At 38.3% G+C, this 25,851-nt stretch overlaps 1 protein-coding gene across 3 annotated transcripts in view; it reads right to left on the bottom strand.

Moving 5' to 3' along the window:
• The window catches only part of LOC117405378 (protein diaphanous homolog 3-like), a 300,571-nt gene extending 274,767 nt beyond the window's left edge, over positions 1-25,804 (bottom strand). The window contains exon 1 of one of the 3 annotated variants that reach the window (XM_059030274.1): positions 25,166-25,804. In XM_059030274.1, the coding sequence (XP_058886257.1) occupies positions 25,166-25,318 (153 nt within the window). In that variant the 5' untranslated portion in view covers positions 25,319-25,804. The remainder of the gene's footprint in view (positions 1-25,165) is intronic. The other 2 variants (XM_059030275.1, XM_059030276.1) reach the window with 2 other exon arrangements.
• Between the last annotated feature and the right edge of the window lie 47 nt (positions 25,805-25,851).

Raw genomic sequence — 25,851 nt, 5'->3', positions numbered from 1 at the left:
TACAGTATTCTCTTAAACAAGCTCTAAGAAACTGTGGTCTTAGAGAACCTTTCAAGCAAAGGTACACCGGGGCCTGATTACAGGTTTAATTGGCTTAATTTATAATTAAGGACATGGTTGGAACAAGGGTCTGGACTGGAAGTTACTGTATTATAATGTTGTAATGGATTTCAGGGCAATATTTAGGTAGATTTTCTTTTTGTTAACAAAGACACTGGGGGGGCAACACAAAAGTGTTAATCATTCTTGTTGCAGATCTTATCAATTCCAAATGCTTCATAAAAAGTCCAAAGTTAACTTTTGAAGCTTGGCAAAAGTTGTTTTCACCCAGACATTTAGATTTACACTATTAGAATAAACCAAAATAGCAGCCTACAAAGTAGCCTGTAGCAAATAATGAAAAGACTACCACATGCACAGTGTGATTTACTGTAAATGTAGCTTTTGATAGTGTAGAGGCATTTTCCTAGGTTGACAGCATGGTTAACAAAATAATTTATGTATGCAATATTGCAATAGTATTACATACAGTATTATTCATTTCAGCCGTGGCTCATACATACGAGTCATAAAAGCAAATAGAGCTACTTTAAACAATGACTTATTGATGCTGCCATATTATGCTATAGAGATATACGCCTAAGAATACATATGAATTACTGCACCTTTCACTCCAAATCCTCCTTTGACAAAAATTCCATTTCAATTTTAACAATAATGTATTGTCCTGGCTGTGCATTTGATGTTGTACGGCTTGTATGAATATATTTCAATACTACTATATCGGTGGTTCCCAACCTGTGGTCCGTGAGTAAACTCCAGGTCGTCCACAAACTCCCAAAATTAATTTAAGCAGTTCTTGCATGAACCCATTTCTACACAATCACAATTTGTACTACAATATGCAGAGCTGAGCACCTACAGAAACGCTACAAAAAGAAGGAGCATGCGAGAACTAACTTTTATAAAGATCCATTCAAATTTGTAAAGAAGTTATTCACCAGTGAGAAAAATGGCACACTAAAATCATCTAAGTTTGAGCTGGAGAGATATTTGGAAGAAACACATAGATTCAAAAAGGCAGGAGCCTATCTCAATTCCTTCAGACAAACCACCTGTCAATCCACCAGAATACCAAAATGGAGGACTGTGCACCTAAGTGGAACCTACAACTGTAGCCTGCACTAATCGGTTATTGGGCAAATTAACCAATAACACTGAATGGGTACGAATGCAATTCAAGCCCACTAAATCAAGAAGCATCTCTATAATTAGAAGGTAAAGTAGTAGATAAAAGGTTCTACATTAATGGTGAGGCAATACCAACAGTGTCCGAGAAGCCAGTGAAATGTCTTGGGAGATGGTACGGCAGGAATCTAAAAGGACCCAGTTCGTGTGAGAGAAGTTAGACAACAAGCAGTGGAAGGGTTGAAGAGCATAGACAGCTGCGCTCTACCAGGTAAACTAAAACTCTGGTGCTTTCAGGTTGGTCTATTGCTAAGGCTGCTGTGGCCACTGACTGTGTACGGGGTTTCTTTGACAACAGTTGAGAAGCTGGAAGCTTTAAATCAGTTCATACATCAGGAAATGGTTGGGAGTTCCACGCTGCCTCAGCAGAGTGGGACATTATGGTAAAGGAATACTGCAGCTACCAGTCTCTGCTCTAACCGAGGAGTTTAAGTGCGCCAAGGTCCGACTGGAAATTACATTAGAAGATTCACGCAAATGTGTAAGGGAGGCAGCACCTGTGCTGAAAACTGGAAGAAAGTGGGCGGCAAAGAAAGCCGTGGAAGATGCAAATGCTGCCCTTCGAATCGGTGATATTATGTTCAGCATGGCAGAGGGGGTCTTGTTTTACACTAGTCACACAAAAAACACACTTTGCATTTGTACAAGTAGATACACTTCTGTAGAAAAAAATATATAATATGACATTAACTTTTATAGCGACTTGCTGTCAAACATTGCGTATTATAACTTCTACCTGTACTGTACAGGAGAAAAGTAGCCTCTGAAATGTCAACTACAACTTTTGTTAATTTTTTTTTTTATTTTAAAGCTTACACTACTTAAAAATGCAGCACAATTAATTGTTCACTTACATAAAAAAAAATAGAAATGTCATAATTACAAATTTCAGGTCAAACTTGAACTTGTTACTTAGACTGCAGTCATCAATTTCTGCATCAAAATGCCACCGAATACACCCGCAACCAATGCAGATTAAGCAAGATGAACAACAATCACAAAAGGCCATTTAAGTACATTGTGTTATTATTATTATTATTATTATTATTATTATTATTATTATTATTATTACGACCCGGCAGTCTGCACTAACTAAGGACGACATGTTTTGCTGTTTGGACGCAGAAAATATTCAAAGGAAGGAGCTTTTTTAAAAAAAGCACCAGAAGAATATTCTACTGTTCAGTTCATTGTTGGATTTAATGTAGCATCAAGTCTGTTCTGCTGCACACAACTCAGCTATCCAAAACGTATTCATTACAGGAAACATTTGGGTGTTTTTCTTGGTTATCTTAAAACAGCTACATTGGTAATTAAATATAAATGTAATGATTTAATAAAAGCAGGACCAGGTTTTTGCTTTTTTTAAACAATATGGCCTATCCTATAAATTACTAGCCTCATTGTCAAAGAAAAACATTTTATAAATACAGTCCCTAAGAGAAGGAGGTGGATATTAAACAAATCTACAGCAGAAATGGGTACACAGCCCAGTTCATTCCTGAAAGCTCTCTGGCGCACTCTGCTGGGGAGGAGAAGAAATAAAAAGAAAAAAAAAAGAATTGATTTTACAAGCTGCCTTGCAGGAAAACTGTGGTAGGATTTGACTTGCCTCAAGTTACTAAGCAGTTTACCGTGGCACCACAGGAACTTATTCACTATTTGAGTCAGCAGTTATTTTAAGACCTTAACTGTATAAATGTAAAAAACAAGCCTAAAACTAGAATCAGATTACTTTTCTATGGTTCAATACAACAGACTGGCTGTATTTCTCTAAAATCATGAAAAAAGGAAGAGAAAAACATTAAAAATAAATAAATAAAAAAGAAGATCACATTGATTGAAATCAAACAAATTAAACTTTTAAATGAGTCTTAATAGTGCTACTGCCAGAATGAGCTTCATCAACAGAAATGTTTTTTTTTTTAAGATGATGTCCACTACACTACTCTTGCCAGCTTCTACATTGTTACAAGGCTTGTGTAATCAATTTTCCACACATTTTAATTCTTGAGTCCTCCTTGGCACACACAACAGCCCTGCAAATATGTTTGTGTGGAGCAGATGCAACATCATCCAGTTTGCAGAGCATGCATACTTTACCCCTCAAATTATCAGTTGTGCTTGATCCCTGTGGTCCTTGTTCTACACAAGGAGCACAGTACAAATAGATCAAGGTAAAAATACATGGCATATTAAAAGCACATTAACAAAGGGGTTAAAATAAAATTAAGAAAATAATAATGCGATAAAATTCGTCATTTTATTTGCTCTTACTGCATAGCTAGAGTTGCTGTCTAACAGAGAAGTAAGGTAGCATTTCCAGTGTACACCTTCTAAACTAAACACAAATGATGACAGAGCCTTCTACTCTCCAGACTGAGCAACCCTAAAGTTTCATAGAGAGTACAGTGGTGCTGGTTGTAAATCGGCATTCAGTAGAAATCTTGCAGCACTATTATAGATGGGCACCAGCGTCGTCAGAACTGTAAGGGATGAACCCATGTATACTGAGTTCTGCATCGTATATTAAAGGCAGTATCGTTCGGGTTACCAGTCGAATACCACCTTCTTGAGAGAAACACTGCCTGTGTCTGTACAAAACCAAGTTTAACTCTGCATGCCAGATGTTATACAATCGTTATGTTAACCGATGAACAAAAATCCTTCCTTATTAAATTTAATTAATGCAAGGTTATGTTTGAAAATTAACTTTATATAATTATCTGTATATATGGTTTTTATATGGACTGTATTCAAAGCACAAATGAGATTCAAGAGAATGCTTGCTATAGGGAAGCAGATAATCCAATCTTCTAGTTGCACTGAAATGTATTTGCTTACGATTGTAAGTCGCCCTGGATAAGGGCGTCTGCTAAGAAATAAATAATAATAATAATAATAATAATAATAATAATAATAATAATAATAATAATAATAATAATAATTAATATTGCATCAATTTACCAAGCTAATCAACAAGGCAATTAATGTTTTATGTTTTCATGTTCTAATCCCAGCTAGTTTCAGCGAAAATCACTCTCGCCTTTCAATGTTTTACTAAAATTCATAAACTGCACAGCTTTACAATTAACTTTCATAAATTTAGTAAATCGCTGACATTCCAGCCCACTCTGTTTCTTCGGAGGACAGCTTCATGCAACCCTTACTAAACTGAGCCAGAAAAGACAGCTGCTTAACCAAGGACAATCTGGAATGCTGGGAGAAATCAGCAGGAAAAAAAAAATCACTAAGAGTTATATTGGAATGTATTATTAATTGTCAAATAGCATTACAAGTATTAGTGTCAAGGTTGTTTATTACTAGCTTATAACCAAGCCTGTTCATTCCAAGGCAAGGGGAGGAAAGCATTTTGGCAACTGGACAAGAGTACAGCACAGTGAATTATTATCACAGTATTTTCAAAATGGTCCAAAGGGAGCAAGTAATTGTAGAATAAATAAGTCTAATAACAGTGAAATCCACAGAGACAGACAGATGCACCTGACAATGGTAACAACTCATCATCCATCTGGTGGAGAAGATAAACCATGGACAAGATATCTGAGGGGAGCCACGGGATACAGCTAAGGACAACAGTGTTTACTGTGAATTTGAACATTGTTACTTTCAAAAGACAAATACATTCATAACTTAAGCAGCAGCATATGGCATCTTGAAATGAGAATCTGTGCATGTATTGTCCAATAATAAATTGTTGAATAACTTGTTACTCAGAAGTGTATCCGAGATCGATATTGATAATGGTACTCCCTTCTGTCTAATACCCAGCTTTCTCAATAATAAAATTATTTCAAACTGCCAAATACTCCACAAGTAGGGATGAAAGTCGGTTTTTAACTCTTTTAGCCGTTTGACTTCCAATCTTTGTTTAAAACCGAAAATAACTAACTGCATTGGTGCAGCCAAGGGAACAGGATATGCCATTATTACAAATGTCATCTATTTATTTATTTATTTTTAAACTGTGATAAATAAGTTCAATACAGTGTTGTTGCAGTAGTACAGGACCTCAACTAACATTGTATTTTCTTATAATACTTTTGCATTTGTCTTTTAGTCTGTTTAGCATCGTTATTGAATTTATTAGGTATAGACAGAGTAATTTAACACACAGGACAGAGTCTACTTATGAAGCCACAGTTATCCCTACGCAGGGCAATCAGGTAAGTTTTGTCATAACTTGATTTGTTACCGTATTACAATTATTAAAGGGTTTTAATATGAAACCTGTACGCAGCAAAGTGTGTGATGAGCTCCTGTAAATGTCGCAGGGCTCAGTGCTGAGACTGCGGACGCTTTTTCATTGAACAAACAAACCAGTTTTGTTTCATTTCTCTCTTCTCTTTTGTCGGTATCGTTCAGTGTGGATTGTTATGCAAATGTTGGTTTCGGTTCTGTTTCAGTTTGGGAAAATCATAGCCATTACATCCCTGTCCACAAGGCTTGCTTATGTCCCTGTTCTACTATTCAAGCAATTTAGTTTTATTACCATGGAAATTCAGCCTGCTTTGAGAACCCTCAACAGCTGGAAACACAGATGCATCAATTGCTGTTAAGGTTTGAACTTCACTGTTCAGTGAACTCAAATTCCCACTACTGAAATACCAGATATTGGCTTAAACAATATGACCAGATTCCAAAAAAACTCAGGATTAATTGTGTCAATAAATTAACATCCCTGGTTGCATTTTACCAGTTTTATAATAGTTAATTATAATTTTCCTTTTTTTTATTGTGCAAATTGCAATTCCTTAATAAAAGCAGCCCAGTGACTCTATTTAGTAATGCTACAATAAGAATTAATAATGTAGACCAACAAACCCTCTACATAGATTTACCATTTGGGGAGGGGGGGTTGATGTGATAAACCATTCCCCACAGATACGCCACAGCTGGATTACATCAACTATGCTACCTGTCTGTGGTTATACCGGTATTATACCTAAAAACAGGCGGTTGATGTGACCCAAAGGGATTCTCTAACAAATGATACAAGCAGAAGGAATGAATGCTGTTGGTATAGCAGAAACCTTACTGTGAATTTTATTTTTTTCCCCCCATATTAAAGTATCTAGCTACAACTACGGTAATATGTACAATTTTCCAAAATTCTCCAAGCCATCTGTTATCGTTGGAGATTTAGCTTGTTTTTGATGCTTGGTGCTTTAACAGCCGTTAAAAGAACCATATTCAAATTTGAGGTTTGGAAAAGGGGAATGTAGGAGATTTGTCGACTCTTCTCATTTAGATAATCACCATGTTGTCTTTTTAAACAATGACCAGATGGGATGCAAATCAGTATCATGAAAATGTATACAACCATGACCAACATCCACCCTATGAGCCAAAATGTAAAAACTAGAAGGTCAATTGCTATGCTATAGGCATGGAGGTTAAATATAAAATGTATAGACATCGATTTATATTTGGGGTTTTACTCTTGACATTTTCTACTGATCGATTAATCATCTGATCTGCGTGATCGATGAATCACACCTGTTTGCTAGTGGTATGAAATTGTATTGAAAATACAAGTAATACAAAGTAACAACATAATGCTATTTACTGCAAATGTTTCATAATGCCAGCTAATGTTAAACATACATGTATTTACTATGATGTAATTTGACCATTTGAAAATATTTGTTTACATGCAGTAGGAAGTTAGCCAAAGTGAGCTATTTAAAATATGAACTTGGTTTTGAATTGCTGTTTACTGTGTTTTATGGGTTGAGAGGGCTCACATCTGGCTTTTTATAATTTGAGAACTAAAAATGGAGGGTTTTACTTTTCTTTTTAAATCAATGGTAACATTTAAAAGTGTCCTGCATTGGAAATGTCTTCAGCTTTCTCCAGCTTAACTACATACACTGTAGTGAAAATCACTAAGCCAGACAATTTTTTGAGACAAAACAAGTTTGTCAATATTACAAATCTGATACCGTTTGAAAGAAAAACCCACTTACTCCATGTGTAACGACAGACTTGTAGTACCGATGAGCAAATGTTGCAAGTTGTTTTTTTTTCCTTCATTATGGAGATATTGTGAAATGCCATTTTTCAAGATTTATTATTTGTGCAACATTTTTTATACGGCACTCAGGTAGAAAATATATATATATATTTTTTCTTTTAATCTATCAAAGCTCACAGGTGTGAATAATCGATGAATAATTAATCAATTAAAACCCCTCATTTACATATGTGGTTTGGGATAATCTTTTAAATAGTATGTGTGTATATGTACAGCGCAGCATTTTGTACATCTCAAACCATTAACCCAATAAACCCTCCCTGACAATTTAGCATTCAAAACATCCAGAATATTGTTACTTCAACTGGAGGCCAAATATGATTATAAGGGTACTTCCTTAGAATAGAAATGCAGAAATAATGCACACACATGATTGTTTCCACCCTCCCAAAAAATTTTTAAAATAACCTGCTATGAAAAATATACTTTATGTGACTAATGTTCAGTTGTTAACTGCACCATTAAAGACAGTGATAAACTTAGGCATAGCTAGCAGATTCTGTAATTGCTTCACCGAATTGATTCTGTTCAATAAGCACAAAATGATGTGCTGCCTACAAATGAGGTCAATGCTGGTTTCCTTCATTTTACAATGTAGTTTCCCTGTCTCGCCTCTCATATCGGAAAGGCCAGTCCTGAAAGTTACAATTGAGATGTATTTTTGTCCACATTTAGATAAACAGAATTTAGAATTGCATTCCATGTAACACATATAAAATTAAAGTGTTGGACTTAAATAAATGCATGTGCAGCGGTGTCGTTTTGCTTGCAAACATCCGTCATGTCTGTATTTAGCTCTGGATGTAACAAAGATACAAAATGCTATTGTAAACTAGATGGTAACTTTACAAGTAAAGTTGTGGGGCTTGCTTTGAGGTCAGAATTTCAGTTGTTTATAAAAAGTTTGAGAAAATTTAGTTGGTGCGGTTACTAAAACAGGTGTACCTCTTGATTGGTAAAAGTTATTTCTATTTTGATTTCATATTTGAATAGCAGAGAAGTAGAGGAAGATTCCATATGCTCTAACTCTAAAAAGAACAAAAAGCTTAATAGTTTAAAAGTATAAAAGATATCAAAAAGTTGTATAGAAGCACACTATTCCAGACCGGTCTACACGTTTTAAAGTTTGAACGGCGTTTCTAGTTTAAACGGTGTGGCAAAGTGCCCCGCCCCTGTGTGCATTTGTGTGTTCTGTGTATGTGTGTATGCGTGCGTATGTTAATGTTGGTGTATAGATTGGTACACGGGATATAAACGGGTCTGTGTTTCACGTATATTTAAAAAGTGTAGATTTGTATTTAGGCACGAGGAGAGCACAAATCACTTCACGTGCTGGTTAAATGTAATATGTGAGCACGGGGTTGCACAGAATTAATTCACGTGCTGGGATTCAAGTGAATAATTAATTAGTAATTGAATCCCAGCACAATAGTATATATAGACTGCACATTTCTTGCACTCAGGGTTAGGTGTTCAGAGAGTGGAGAACGGGTGAGAGAGAAGGAGTAAAATCGTAAAAGTGAAATATAATAAGTGTTTTGTTTGTACTCACCGTGTTTGTTCGTCTGTCCTGCACCGTCTGTTTAGTGTTTAGTCGTTTTGTATGTCTGTTTATTTTGGCGCAAGTGCCGTGTCCTGTTTTGTGTACCGTTTAAAACCTTTTATTTGTTAATAAACGCTGAGTGCAGCCATTGCACTCAGCTCATCATCACCACCGTCTCTGTCTGTGAATTCCTGCTTCTGGTCTGACGCCACCCACTCCGACCGTCTTTGTGACACGTGGTGTCATCGTGGGATAGCCGCGCCACCAAGCGTCAGACCAGGAGGGGTCTGGATTTAAAAAAAAAAAAAAAAAAAGAAGAAGAAGATTACAAAATATTGTTTTGGGGGAAAAAAAGAAAAAAAAAAAAAAAAAAAAAGTCAATGGCAGAGGACGCCATCAAACTGCGGGGCTGGTTCCTGGAGAATGCTGGGCTGGAGGCCCAGTCTCTGCCCATAGTCGTCCGGGCCCTGTGGATGATGGACAGTGAGAGATGGGAGGCCTATCAGGAGGAACACACCCCAAACACCTTGGAGGAAGGTGTGGAGTTTGTCCTCAGCTACCTGGAGGCAACCATAAATGGAACAGCAGCCCAGGTAGCAGGACCACCAGCAGAGGGTGAGTACCTGCTGTCCCCATCTCCACCAGCAGAGGGTGAGTACCTGCTGTCCCCATCTCCACCAGCAGAGGGTGAGTACCTGCTGTCCCCATCTCCACCAGCAGAGGGTGAGTACCTGCTGGTTTTGCCTTCACAGCCCAAGCGGGAGGCAGAGACGGATAAAGAGGTGAAGGACAGGGAGGAGGAGTGCCGCCTAAGGGCTAGGCATCCACGGCGATGTAACAAGCCATCGCCAGGGTGCCTCCTCTGCGACCAGGATCACCTGTTCGCCCCCTGTCCCTTCCGCAGCTATGGGGAGGAGCCTGAGCGTCCACAGCCCAAATGGGAGGAGTCTGAGCGTCCACAGCCCAAATGGGAGGAGCCTGAACGTCCTACGCCTGAGTGGAAGGAGCCCGAACATCCTACGCCTGAGTGGGAGGAGCCCGAACATCCTACGCCTGAGTGGGAGGAGCCCGAACATCCTACGCCTGAGTGGGAGGAGCCCGAACATCCTACGCCTGAGTGGGAGGAGCCCGAACATCCTACGCCTGAGTGGGAGGAGCCCGAACATCCTACGCCTGAGTGGGAGGAGCCCGAACATCCTACGCCTGAGTGGGAGGAGCCCGAACGTCCTACGCCTGAGTGGGGGGAGCCCGAACGTCCACAGCCCAAGAGGGGGGAGTCGGTGCGTCCACAGCCCAAAAGGGAGGAGTCGGTGCGTCCACAGCCCAAAAGGGAGGAGTCGGTGCATCCACAGCCCAAAAGGGAGGAGTCGGTGCGTCCACAGCCCAAAAAGAGGGAAGTCGGGGCTTCCACAGCCGTAGGACCCAAGCGGCCAGCAGAGGGAGAATGCCTGCTGGTCCCACCTCCACCAGCAGAGGGAAAATGCCTGCTGGTTCAGCCCCAAGAGCCGGAAGGGGAGGGGTTACAGGCTCAACCCCCTGAAAATTTTTGGGGGGGAGAAGGGCAGGATGCTGGTGTCCCCCAGCAGCCTCTCGCTATGCTGCTGAAGGCAGCACGGCGCGCACATGCCCAGCCGCCACAGCAGAGGGAGCCAGCACCGCCAGGAGCAGAGGAGCTGGAGCTGCCTCTGCCTCCACCACCACCAGGAGCAGAGGAGCTGGAGCTGCCTCTGCCTCCACCACCACCAGGAGCAGAGGAGAAGGAGCTGCCTCTGCCTCCACCACCGCCAGGAGCAGAGGAGCTGGAGCTGCCTCTGCCTCCACCACCGCCAGGAGCAGAGGAGCTGGAGCTGCCTCTGCCTCCACCACCGCCAGGAGCAGAGGAGCTGGAGCTGCCTCTGCCTCCACCACCGCCAGGAGCAGAGGAGCTGGAGCTGCCTCTGCCTCCACCACCGCCAGGAGCAGAGGAGCTGGAGCTGCCTCTGCCTCCACCACCGCCAGGAGCAGAGGAGCTGGAGCTGCCTCTGCCTCCGCCACCGCCCGGAGCAGAGGAGCAGGAGCTGCCTCTGCTGCCCGTACCTCCGCAGGGAGTACGGTGGCCGGAGCCCCAGAAAGGGGAGCTGCCGGCCACGAAGAAGGGGGAGGAGGTCTGGAGACCACTTTCCCCAGCAGCAGTTTCGCTGCAGGAGTTCTTGTTGCCGGAGCCCCACAGGAGGGAGCTGCCGGCTACGAAGAAGGGGGAGGTCGGGGGACCACCCGCCCCCGCAGCTTTTTCGCTGCAGGACGGGACCAGCATGCTGTCAGCCGTGCCACTACCGGCAGGGGAGCTGACAGCATTGCCAGCCATGGGCCTACTGAAGCCTCCCTTCCCAGCCCGAGACTTTGTCCTGGACTGCTGGATTTTTAAGGGGGGAGGTGGCCGTTGAGGCCATGTGTGCTGCGCACAAGGGGGGGTATATGTGGCAAAGTGCCCCGCCCCTGTGTGCATTTGTGTGTTCTGTGTATGTGTGTATGCGTGCGTATGTTAATGTTGGTGTATAGATTGGTACACGGGATATAAACGGGTCTGTGTTTCACGTATATTTAAAAAGTGTAGATTTGTATTTAGGCACGAGGAGAGCACAAATCACTTCACGTGCTGGTTAAATGTAATATGTGAGCACGGGGTTGCACAGAATTAATTCACGTGCTGGGATTCAAGTGAATAATTAATTAGTAATTGAATCCCAGCACAATAGTATATATAGACGCACATTTCTTGCACTCAGGGTTAGGTGTTCAGAGAGTGGAGAACGGGTGAGAGAGAAGGAGTAAAATCGTAAAAGTGAAATATAATAAGTGTTTTGTTTGTACTCACCGTGTTTGTTCGTCTGTCCTGCACCGTCTGTTTAGTGTTTAGTCGTTTTGTATGTCTGTTTATTTTGGCGCAAGTGCCGTGTCCTGTTTTGTGTACCGTTTAAAACCTTTTATTTGTTAATAAACGCTGAGTGCAGCCATTGCACTCAGCTCATCATCACCACCGTCTCTGTCTGTGAATTCCTGCTTCTGGTCTGACGCCACCCACTCCGACCGTCTTTGTGACAACGGTGTAAGAGGAGTACCATGCCAAAGAATAAGAAGAAGAAGAAGAAGTAGTAGTAGTATGGTTGAAGATTTAAAGTGGGGACTCTTGCTTCGCAAGCCACACTAATAACATTACAGCTAGTAATGCCCCAGCCTGTTATGCATCAAAACATTTAAAAAATAAATAAATAAATAAATAAATAAATAAATAAATAAATAAATAAAAGAGAATGCATCTCTTATATGGAGGGAAGGTGATGCCTGAAAGCAGGGCGATACAGAATTGTAGTAGCGCTACATGTCAGTTTATCACAGGAGAGCTGTATTGGCAGCAATGCAGGCTAAACAAACAAGCCGTTTTTAAACCTGTGGGTGCCACTCAAAGATTATGGACACACAGCAGTCTTATAGTATTGAACACCTTACATTTTCTATTCTGACCAATTCCAAAAAATCTGCATAAGACACAAGCAGTGCCTATCTGCCAGATGTAGATGTTCTGTGTGTTTTAAAACTTAACAGATAGGTCACAGATGTGCACTGGCTGTATTTTGGCCACATGTGTGTCCTATAACATTTTCATTACACGCAAGGGTTACATTTACTTTATAAAGCCAACACAATCCCATATTGGTGGCCTAAAAAATGGGGTCCAGCCAACAGAACAAAATAATAGCTTGAATCACACCATTTCAAAAAAATGTATATGCTAAACTTTCTTGAACTTCAATCTATATATTTTGTGCTGGTGTTGAAGTCATTTAAAAATTTACCATCTACTGTACATAATAGTTTGTCAAATATAAAAGGAAAACACCCAGTCACTGAGACTGCCCTGAACATACTTGCGGTTTCCCATTGCAAGCACTTTAAGTCAAATGTGATTAATAAAGTAAGCACATAATTCTGTGAATAGGCTTGTGATGTGCAGGTCATAGTAATTGCACTGCTTTACTGGTAGTAAATGACACTGGTGACAGTGTGGGTGCTGCTGTCTCGCTAATGACTAGAAATCATCTTGCCAGGACCCAGACTGCTCAGGACTGATGAGAATTTTAAGGACATACAAGTTTTTAAAGAGCAACTGGGTATGGGTATAAAATATAGCAGCTGTAGAAACTTCAATATCATTATTGTGTGTTGAGTGGGTAAAACATTTCTAGCTAATTGTAAAGCCTCAATGTCTAAGATTAGAACAAAAACAAGTGCGGAAGCACGCTATGATAGTAGCGCTATTGTTCCAGAAAAATCCACTTTTTTTTATTTTTTTTTAACCTTCCAATTGTTATAATATTTTAGAAATCACCTCTAACAAGAACCATATGCCTTTGACCTTTGAGCAGTGGAACCATTTTCACATCTCTGTCTGGACTTACAAACAACCAAATCTTTAAGTTCAGAACCACTTGTACTGTGCTTATTCCATACTTTGCAAAGCACAATGAACTAGATTCTCGGTTTTAACCGATAAAAATGTATATGGAATTGTTGTGGAAGACAGCAAATGAAAGAAGGTACAATTGAATTGTGCAAGTACTGTCGAGTTACTATACATATTGTGACAAAAAAAAGTCCAAGAATTTTGGAAACTAACCGTAAAAAATAACTGCATTCAGTACAAAAGCGAAAGCACTGAAAAAAACAGAATTTACATAAAAATCTAATAGCTCAAAATAAGCACCGACAAATTAAATGAATAAAAACTGAAAGACAAAAAGGCCCAACTATAAAACAATAAAAAAGTAGGTACATAGCTTTGTTTTTAGACTAAAAACTTTCCACTGAACATGGAGTTAATGCAATACTTTATTTTTATTTACGTATTTATTTATTTATTTTAAAAGGCAAATGTCCCTATCTCTTTACAAACACTGAAGATAAACCACAACACAATTATCAGCACTGCTGTCTATGTTAAATTATTTTCTAATTAATGAATACGTTAGCCAAAAAGCCACTTAATAAACTTTTCATGATAAAGAACAGATTAGCAAGCCCTCATCAATCCGGTTTTCATTCCAATAATCCCACTATGACGGCTTTATATATGTATATACACACACACACATTTTCTGCTACTACATTACAATTTAATGTTATCTTCCACATGCAAAAGAAAATCAAATGTACAGTAGAAGGTTTGAAAGGCGTGTCCTTGCCACACAAGTTAACTGCACCATTAAAAGGCATTCTAACATGCTGGTGATGGTTAAAATGAGAGAGATATAGAGATTTAAGAATGCTGATGAAGTACTGATTTGTACTAGACTGGGAGTAGTATGTTGCATACAATTATTATTATAATTATTTTTTACCGTTATCATGTTGAAAATATCAACTAAATACAAGACATTTTCACGTGGTATAGGACATTACAAATAACACATGACGGTGTACTTTCCTAGATGAAATATTAAAGTACTTTACCATAATCCCCATCTGGGTACATTTGTACAATGTCCCCCAAAAATGTTATTTCGATTTGAGTGTGCGGGTAGCCTCCAGACCACCCAAGGCAATAACTTGTGCACAAGTGGGTCCCCACAACACATTCTGTATTGTGCGCTCAAGAACGTGTACTGACTACAGCACATTTTATCATGAGAACTACAGAAGCCAGTTTCAAGCTATTTTTTTCAAAGCGCATCATATTTCATTAACTTCTGATATTTTTCTTTAAAATGTTCCAGTATTGTATGACAAGCCTGAAATGTACCCCACAGTACAAACTTACTGTCAGACAGAAATTGATTCATCATAGCGAAATTAGACAATAAAGAAAAATGGGTTCTCGATAGAAAACATCCCTGTCCCTGTGTATCAGATACTTTCATTACAATTCCTTTAAACAGTTGTCAAAGGGAAATCCCAGTTGTAATTGGGTCAAGTCAGCATAATTCTTCCTCTACCATGTTTTGTGGATCCTCCTCCCCCACCGTCAACTTAGTAACATAAATATTCATACAGGCACAAACCCTCTTCCTAATGTTATTCTGTGCTCATGTTTCAGTATTAAAGTTCATCACAAACAATTCTAAAATTATTTTTATTTTAAAGATCCCACAAAGCTTAGTAAGACAGGTCAGTGGGTACGAGTTGCAGATAAAATATATACAGACAGACTGTCATCACCATATACCGCTAAACTGACCTGTCTTTGAAAGGTTGAAAGTGAAGCAGTATTTCATTTACATTTGGTATTGCCACAGAAAAAAAAAAAAACAAACAAACACACTGTGCAACCTTTGTTTTTCAATCATTTTTAATTTAACCTACTACCAGTCAGTCTACAGAAATGTAGATACATCGGTAAATGTGACAGATGCTGCAAATCCATCTCTCACATTTTTGAAGACATACAGTGATGCCAAACTCATACTACCATACATACTGTTCATCCCTATCAGGGGATAAAAACATTAACAAATGATAAGTAGGCTATGTCCTCCGGACATGTATATTATTTTAAAAGGTAATGTATTATCGTCCTGTTTTTTTGACCGATCTGCACATGTTAGGGCATAAAAATTTAATGGACTGAAGAAGTGTGCACATCTCTGCATATCATTAAGCAACGAACATAATTTAATTAAAGTCCCCGAAATCCAACTGAATTTGTTGAACTGTTTTCCGAAGCTAAATTACGAACCACACATTAATGCATTTTAAAGGGGTTTTATGTTTAAAAAAAAAAAGTGTATTAAAAATCAGGGGGACTGTCAAGGACTAGGCGAACTGAACCTGACTTGCCCAGTTTATCTAACAATTAAAACCTGTCATTTTAAATCTAGGTACAACACTTACATGACTGCATATTAACAAACCCTTGCATTCTACAATGCAAATATCAAGATATGAGTCATGATGGAGTACGTTTGGCTCCGAATATCAAAGCAGAAAACATCAGCTTCAAAAGCAAATGTGCTTTGCTTTTATTCTCAAAATTAAGTTTACACTTTAATGGCAGATGTCTTGAAATTCACATTTCTGTAAGGCAGGGCTAAGGAAAGGCCACGTGTGCGTGACGAATCATTACTGTTTTGCATCATTTACAGCACTTCTGAAAGCGCACTTGAAGATGTCAGTGCACAGACTAAAAGGAAAGTTTACTTTTAAATGTTTTTTAAACCTCATTCAGTTTAGAAAAACACCCTCATTCAGTTTAGAAAAACTGATCACATATGTGCAAGCAGAGGAAGTTGAAGCGATCACAACGAGCGATCATATACCATATATGCAAAAAAGGACAGGAAAAAACACCACTCTACAGCAGGCAGTTCTCAGAAATCCTGCTATGATGGCAACACGAAACGTGCTGCATGTTAAGTGTAAAAAGTGATCGCAAATTATGATGGGCTGAAAGAACAGATGTACAGAAATGTTTTAAAGCTAGAAATTTGAAGAGTCACCATATTCATTTTGTCTGTCTGTATGCCTTACAAGACCAAAAAAACAGGAGATGATTATTATTTTTTGACAATTATTTGTGTTTTTTCTTGGATGTGTGTGCAAAAACAAATGAGGTACATCTTTCCAAAAGTCCACGAAACAAAATTCAATGTACAGTCATATTTTTCAGACCACAAATACTGGTTAAGAACACGTATTTTAATATGTATTGGTCTTCTTAAAATGCATTACCCTGAATTTTGACCTTTTTTTTGTTACAAAATGCATATTAAATGACCCAATCATAACGAATTCTTGGTAATTTACTTTAGACATTTTAAATAATGACTGGTGAGAAAAAGGAAAAATGCTATCTGTTAATTATTTTTAAAGCCTTTCCTTAGCCCTACCTTAACTTGATTGTTCAGCTTATGATTTTATATTTTGGCTTTTATCTTTCACAATATTGCAAAATAAGCAAGACAAGATTGACTTAAATAGATTACATGGTTTCTTTCCTGTCTTATTGAGACTATGCAATTAGTCGTGTGCTATTTGACATTTTGAAATGCACAAGCAAGAGCTTTCTATCAAAAATCAGGGTTGGCACATTGTTTTGTTTTCGCTAATGAGCACACAAACTAGACCAGGATTTTCAAGTCAAAGGGGTCTACTTTAATGATGAAACAGTGATCAATCTATTTAACTCTAGATTAATCCTTCTGCAGTTTCCCCACAAGTAATTGATTGTGAATTATTAACATAATTATATTCAATAAAATGACAGTGAAATAGTGCCTGTGACAAATCAGGATTAATAAATTATAGAAAAGCAGTAATAAGTTCTGCCACTGTTTGGAGGATAAAAAATATATCCCATAGTGAGTTTTACAATATAACCAGTATTGATCAAGTTTAGCTGTAATTTTATTATTATTAAAAAAAAAAAAAAAATAACCCACACACAATAAAATCAGTAGTTTGTATACTTTATCTCTGCAATTCTCTTACAGTACTGCAAGCAATAACACTAAAAGCACCAAATGGAAATTAATACCCTGGTACAAATGTTTATAGATAATGCTGGGGTTTTTTAAAATTTATTTGTGGATTTAATGATCATAAAATGTACCGGAACAAGGATAGCGCAGTATGTGTCACGAACTTTTACACTGCATTCCTCACGTGAAGTAAAGTAGACGTGTCCAGCATTTACACAAAGTCAGACTGGAAAAAACAAGTTTTGTTGCAGGTGGTTGTTGTCACGTCTAATTTGTCATTAAAAAAGAGCCTGAACCTGGAGATTACAGTACCTACAAGTATGACGGACGTTACATCTTAACTGCAAATTTAACACAAATCTAAGGATCTTGGGAAGTTGTGTTTGAGTTTTATGTATTTGAAACGAGTATGTGTGATGCAAATTATTATTTACCTGCAACACATTGTAATTGTATATTTATGTACTTCAGCTTCAAAATAACAAAGCATGCTGTCAAAAGCTGCTGAATTTTGCAACACTAAAAGTGTTTACCTCATTATGTCTGTATAGTAAGCTAGCAATTGTTCCTTAATTTCACAGTGTTGAAGAAAAAAAAAAAAAGACTGTAAAGCCATACCAGGTGTTGAGAGAGATCTTATGGACCAGTAACATGAATTAAGGGTTAAGGCAACATAACTTTACCCATCAGCCCACAGTTTACAGTACTGTTTAGCCCTTTAGCATGAAAAGGATACTATGATGAGAAAGACCTTCTTTCTCCCCACACACAAGTTATTACGGCCTAAACTTGGTACAAATAGCAATTCAAATTTCAAGGGGGTTTAATGAGCAGTGGTGGGACTTGAAACTAAACGTTTTTAACAGAATTTGGAAGACTGGTACCTAAGGGTCTTACAGCAATACTTACATTTTAGGACCCACATCCCCTACAGGGTAAAGGGTTAGGCTGAAGTTTGAATAAAACTCATTAGTTACCCCTAGTCTGGCAATTTGTCAAAAGTGAGTAGGGTGCTCCTAGTATATTTTTTCTGAAAAGCCCTAATCAATACGAGTAGAACAAGATGCTAAACATGATGGTAGCATCTAAATTGCACCCAGGGTGATTTTTCTGGTCAAGGTCCCTTTCTCACTTTAGGTTGACCTTTGCAAGTTCACAGGTCGAAGGGGACCCCCTGGTGAATTTTTCTAGGAAAATCCGAGACGGATGGGAAATGAAATGTCCCTTTTCTGGTTGAGTTGGCGTGGAATGATCCATAGTCATGTGTTTCTTGTTGTAAATATTGCAGCAATGGAATATACCTCAAAAAAAGAGAGACGGGATTGTCACATGGAGTTAACACCATATACCAGTAGATAAGAATGATTATTTTAAGAGGTTTATAAAATGTGCAATTCAGCACGTTCAGTTAATTCAGGATTATAGGCTCACAGAATAACCAACACTGGTATGTTTTTGCAGGATTGGTTATGGAGACAGTAAAAAGAGCACGAGATGGCTTTTCTAAATACCCTAACCATGGCAATGAACCAAAAGATTTACACGTACAATAATGGGAGACCAGCGAGAACAACAAAGTCAACAACAGGTAAGCAAATGGATTTAAAAGGATCACTAACCTACGCCTTCATAAAATCTGTATTAATAATTAGGCAACAGTCATAACTACAGTCACAAACCCTCTGTGTGTTAACCTATATTGAATCAATTAATTAAATTGATTCATTTTTTCCTTGTAATACTCAATGTAATATTCACTAAAAACACATCAAGACAAATCAGAAAATGTCTGCACTTCAACCACACTCAAACACTAGAGACAATTGCTTACTGTGTATGCAGCAGATTAGTGCACTTTTCTGACCACATTGCTGATGACACTGAACATCCCTTCCAAAGTTAGCTTGGATAATTGGATAGTGATTGGGAAACTTGGTGCATACTGTAACAAGACAACAAAACTAGATTTGCAGTACTATCGACCTTCCAGGTCAAAGGGCAAAGCTGCTTCAGTTAGTGAATCCAATAGCTTGTGGGAATAACAAGTGCGTTGCAAAAAGCACAATTTACATTTCTTGCCACACCACCAATCATGTGCATCACAGTCATCAGAGCAGAACAGCAAGTTGCAGGACAGTATACTGAAGAATCTACCGCAAGCCACAGCGTATCTGTTTCAGAACTGAAAGGAAAAGAAATACAATTATCGTGCTGCCTGCCTCCAGGGAGACTAGCGTGTGCAAGACGACCAGGTTATTGCGCAAGATTAATCATCTGTACAAGATTGCTGGTTATAGAATGGGACAGGAGAAAGTATATTTGTAGCTGCAAGGTGCGAGACACTGTCAACTGCTCAAATCACTTTGGATTTTATGAGGCGCTCCAAAGCAAATCGAAGCAGATTTGATGTGCTGGATGTCTAGGCCAATTAAAAAGGGAGGAGACGACGACTGCATCTTTAAATTGTTATTTTAACAGAGGAGTGACTTATTGTGTTACAAGAAATTAAAAATCACTGAAGGAAAGCTCTGGATAACACAATCGAAGAGCACAGACAGTGCTACACCGTTGTTTAATCTGGTTAAATAGAAGGTCTATGCTGAATAGTGCCACTAGGAGGAGCCATGAATAAATTGCACAAACTTTCACATTTGATCTCAATACCATCAAATGCGGTAAATGTTTACAACTGACAATGAGCTTAGAGAGTCCCCTATCTGCTGTTTAGATCATGGCTTCTCAGCCTCAGTCCTGGGGACCCCCTGTGTCTGCTGGTTTTCATTCCAACCGAGCTCTCAATTACTTAACTAGACCCTTAATTGAACTGATAATTTGCTTAAATAGACCTTTTTACTTGTTTTCAGCTCTTGAACAGTTGCAGATTTCAAGTTAGCTATAACATTTTATAAGTAACTTGAACTGCAACTGTTTAAGAGCTGAAAGCAAGTAAAAATGTCTAATTAAGCAAATTATCAGTTCAATTAAGGGTCTAGTTAAGTAATTGAGAGCTCGGCTGGAATGAAAACCAGCAGACACAGGGGGTCCCCAGGACCGACTTTAAGAACCCCTGGTTTAGACTTTTTTTTTCCCCAAATAATGCAACTTGTCAGTACATTTCTTCAGTGAACTAATGCACACCGCTGATGAAGTGAAAACCGCAAAATCTTCATTCTGTATGTTGCTTCAATTTTGAATGAACAGCCAAACAAATTAAAACGTGTTCCAAAAATACTAAAATCAAAAAGCATTTGATCTCAATACCATCAAATACTGTGAATGTTTAATTTGAAACAGGCTATAAATATAGATCTATAACACAGATTTAAAATACACTGAATGACCAGAACAGGGTACACAGCATTAGCTTATAAGTTATAGGGAGTCACCTATCTGCTGCTCAGCTTATGTTTTCCTCAAATAATGCAATTTGTAAGTACATTTCATTAAAAAAATAAAAACTGCAGCATGGGACTAGCTAAGCTATAACAAACTTATTCTTCATAACTAACATACATAACTTATTCTTCAACAATGGTTACTGGACTAAAACTTTTTCAGTAAATCTTAACACAAGTTGCAGGAGAACTGTGAAATTGTATTTTATTACAAATAAACACAAAACAAAACACACATCAATAACGCTTACTTAGTTTCATTATGTAGAAGAAAAAAAAAAAAAGGTTATTGAATAAGTAAGTGGTGGGGGGGGGCGCTTCTTAAGCTTCGGTCACTAATATGAATACGGGCGGACAGTCGAGACTCAGCACAATATTGAGTATATACGGTAAACCTCAGTGCAAGACTGACTTGTGGCAGACCTTAATACGCAGTGCCCAGGAGAGAACGTTCAGAATTCATTAACTTGGAGGGAGAGAACACTCTTTTGTACTTCTAACACTACAAAATATTAGATTTCACATTTAAAAGGCAGGTCTATGACCTTTTTGGTTCAGTAAGAGCTGTGCTTCTTGTAAAAGGCTTAATTCTAAGAACAAATCCTTAATGGAGCCACAAATAGCACATCCCTACTACTTGAGGTGGATACAGGATTAAAACTACTAAGCAGCAGTGTGGAGTAGTGGTTAGAGCTCTGGACTCCTGACCGGAGGGTCGTGGGTTCAATCCCAGGTGGAGGACACTGCTGTTGTACCCTTGAGCCAAGGTACTTTACCTAGATTGCTCCAGTAAAAACCCAACTGTATAGGCTTAAATGGGTAAAATAATGTAAAAATAATGTAATTGTATGTAAAAATAATGTGATATCTTGTAACAATTGTAAGTCGCCCTGGATAAGGGCGTCTGCAAATAAATAAATAATCAATTTTCCTGAAATAAAAATGCCCAGTACTTTTATTAAGAAAAACACCAAATGTATTTGACAGCTGCTGGGTGTTTTTTTTTTTTTTTTTTAGAAAACTTGCTATTGCTGTTCATATTTAAAAGAATAATATATTTTTTCCGTGACAATGACATGCTTGTAATGAAATAATCAGAAATCAGCAAACTAGTGCCACACATTAGAAATTCCTTACTTTTAACACAGCTACAGTATAAGCATTCCCAGGGGAATCCCAGCTTCCAAAACTTTAAGCCCACTGAATTTCTTTCTGACATGAACAGTTCTAGACAAACAATGTGTAAAAAGCTACTTGGACAGGCATTTCTTTTTAAATCCAAGATCTAAACTATGCCTTTTGTCCTCATTTCAAAGGTTGTCTGTAGCCGCTCATGCATACTCCTGTTACGAGTTACAAATTCATGTTGATTCTCCAATTCTCTTTACAGTCTATCTTTACACTGTGTTTTCTAGTTGTAAGCTGTCTGGTCACTTTTGGGACCCTAAAAATAACAAGATCAATCTCCCCAAGCAGTAGTACTGTAGTATCACTATTTACACCGCAGTGTCCCATGGACAAAAGGGCTTCATTGGTTTTCATGAACTGAATCTCAGACACCAGCCAGGTCATCACGTCAACGATGCAAGATTAACCTCTTTTAAATCGGCCTCCAACTGCTCGTTTTACACTTTGATTCATCTCAATCCCTTCTGTGCCTAATGCAGCTTCACCCAGGGGTCAAGACAAGAAAGGAAATATACAAGATAAAGCAAGGCTAAACTGAATAGATTCTAGAGAAAAGTATGATAAAGGTTAGTATAAAATTTCTCTAAACGGTAATTTGTCAATAATGCCATGACAAGTCTATCCATGAATAAAGCAAAAAGAAAGAATGGGATTAAATCAAAGCCCTGCATCATTTAATCTATATAAAGCAACAAAGCTTGTTAAGACTGGAAGAGGGTACAGTCAGTGTTTTTGATGGTACCATAGAGAAGATTGCACACAGTACAGCAAGACATTTTCTTTTGATTTTGTTTCTCAGGTGTAATTATGTGCCAAGTTTATAAAGAGCAACAGAATACAATTCTTAAAGCCAACATGAAGAACTCAAATTAAATATTTTATTTGTATTTACGTGTTATATGGTGTAGTGTCAGTGCTCATTGGTTGATCAATGAGAGAAGTCTTTAGTAGTGCGATAGGAAACAGCAGTATGGAGTAATATTATTTTCTTTAGTGCGGAGAACCTATCTGAATATTCTAACAAACATTGCTGCACATGAATTCGAAGGCAAAAATCCACGTCTGTGTCTGCCATAAATTACATAGCTGATAGATATTTAAAAAGCGTAACACAAGTTTTGCTGAGCCCCCGATTTCCCACCTTGTCAGAATTTGAGACAGTTTCTAAAATGGCAAGTGATGTGTGGCATTAACATAAAAAACAGGATCAACAAAAGGGCTGCTTCAGATGTGGCAAGCGAGTCAGAATCAGGGGTTTCAGATAAAGGTACTGTACATCACTCGAAAATGCTTCACGCTTTCCAGACACTGGCCCGACTTGCAAACAATTATACGAATCCCATTGTAATGCTATTAAAGCAGCATGCTACTTATTTAAATGTTATTAAAACTGGAAATGTTGACACCATCTTTGTTTTCAGAAAATTACTGCGCAGCAAGCATTCAAATATAATAGTTTTTTTTGTCTCATTTTCTCTCGCTTGTGTGACCGATAGGGCTATGTCTCATAGGGAAGGCTTTGTAGGAAAGCAGCATCATGCTACAGTGGAGAGGAAGGGCTGGTTCTACTAAAGTAAGCAACTGAATGACTCTTATGCTGTGGAATTTTAACTTCCAATAAGCTTCCTGCCAAGTTTCCGTGGCTATGTTCAGCTTTTTCCCTGCCTTTGCAGAAACTATGACCCATTATTCAAGATATGCCAGGTTTGAAAAGTGAAAGAAATTGTTGAATCTCTTAGCAGGCTTTTTGCTTGTCACCACATTCCTGACTGTGGCACATACTATTATTTTTTGTGTGTGTTTTTTGTGGGGGTTTTTTTGGGAGGGGGGTTAAGTGCCGGCACGGACATGGGGTTTTTCACGTTCAAATATTCTTTGAAAATCTAAACAAATACGATTTCATATTGAACTAGCTGTTAAATTGAAGCATAGCCCTGTACAGTTGAATGGGTGCTCTTCCTTTAAGACGTCATTTATACATTGCTTTCTTTTGCATGATCCTTTTGAGACAGTGATTTATAAATTCAGTTACATGAACTAATACGAACATGGTCTTATTTGCCACTGAAGAGACTTCAAGCAGTGTTTGTTCAAATAAGTACCCCAGCACTTTAGTATTGGATAATAATACACAGCAAGTTTTGTTGGCAGAAAATATATTTTAGGATTTATAACTCATAATAAAAAATAATAATAAAACAGAAATGAAGACTACCTCAGTTTTGTATAGGTTGTGCTTCAAAGCTTTATGCTTGATTGCTCTGTGGGAGTTCTAAATGACTGCACCATGTTATCTATCTTTTTTTGCATTATCTAAAAAGGTTTAAATGTGGTTTAAAGTGCTGTCACTTTATTAGACAAAATAAACACTGTATTGTCAGTGTTATTTATTTGATTCAATAAGAAAGCTTGACCAGAGGACAGCATCAGCCAATGAAGTAAAGTACTTAGAAATGATTACATAATAATGCCCTTCCAAATACAAGCAGCCAGATGAGGCTCAGGGAGTTCTTCACTGCCCTGTGTGATATGCTGCAGAGCAGCTCTGTCTGTGTGCCCTTCTCATTCATATAAAACACTGATAAAGTTAATTAACAGTTGAGACCCTCTAAACAGAAATTGATTCCACACTTAGCCAGCCACACACACGCACACATCGGTCTGCAATGTCAGTACTTGACACTGTATGTTTGCAAATTGCCATTTGCTTACCATATCCTGTGCGTTAGAATCTACATGTATATAATCGTGTACTTGGTTGTTTTGATAGGAGGTATCTAAATGATGGTTGATCAGAGAGACAGCTACTGTACTTACTGTGCTTGCAAATCACACCCCGAAACAGGGTATGTAAGGAATGATGGAACTCAGGCCGAGCCCTTTTAACTGTTCCTTTAAAATAATTCCCAAACCTTAAACAGCTGTAACACTTCAAATATTCACATTTATAGTATAATTCCAAAGTATAATTTTCAGTTTCTAATTGCAAAAATGTGATTTCTAATCGTGTAACTTTGTCGTATAGGCTAAATAATATTATACATAATAAAATAATATCGTATACAATTAAAAACCTTTGCAAACAAGTTGACACTTGAAAAAACAAGTATTTATTTTTCAATAAGTTACATACTCTCTTTGATTTTGGAGGTGATAGGCCTGATTGGAATGGATGTCTGTGTTAATAGTTATGACAAAGCAGAAAACATACATGTTCTATTATCTGCAGTTTATGTCGGTACTATTACAGTGCATTTAAATAGGATAATAAAGGAATACTTACAAATTTAGGCTTCCTTTCGCCGTCTTCATAATGTCCCGTAGTGCTTCCAGTGGTAGTGCCACCGGCTCCCCCAGCAAAAACTTTCTTTCTGCTCAATTTATTCTCCCTTCCAGGGGCAGAGGACTCATATCGCTGCTGACGGTAATTCTCCATGGCATTTAAATTATACTCTAATAGTATGTATGTATTATTCTTTTAGCTGCATATTATAACTGCAATGCAAGATAAATCGTTGTTTATAGCGCACAGGCAGCTAATCACTACGCTGCGGCTACACAGGCAAAGGTTTCAAAGACTCACTAATCCAAACAAGAGCAGCGCGAAAATGAATAAAGTTTTAGAAAAAAAAAAGCCTCCTAACAACCACATGTATTAAGCTTATATAAACTTTAATGCATTCAGAATGTATGCTTATAGTCAGCGGAGTGTCATGCACAACTAAAGTAGTTTTTAACTGAAATTGATATTGACATTAATCTGAAAAATCCCGCCACGCTGTACCGTGTAACCCCGCCCCTTTAGCCAATCCCCCAACGTTGTCTTCAGAAGCCTCGTCATCTGTTTGGTGGAAATGTTTGACAGTCCGTCAAACTGGCATTACAATTGGTCAGAAAACGTGCTACTCTTTTAACGGTGCTTGGCTATCTTCGTGACGCTTTTTAATGATCCCTTCCTTTTAGTTTTAG

The sequence above is a fragment of the Acipenser ruthenus genome, chromosome 9 (genome assembly GCF_902713425.1).
Source record: "Acipenser ruthenus chromosome 9, fAciRut3.2 maternal haplotype, whole genome shotgun sequence".
NCBI lineage: Eukaryota > Metazoa > Chordata > Actinopteri > Acipenseriformes > Acipenseridae > Acipenser > Acipenser ruthenus.
This window is presented reverse-complemented; position numbering and strand designations above follow the sequence as displayed.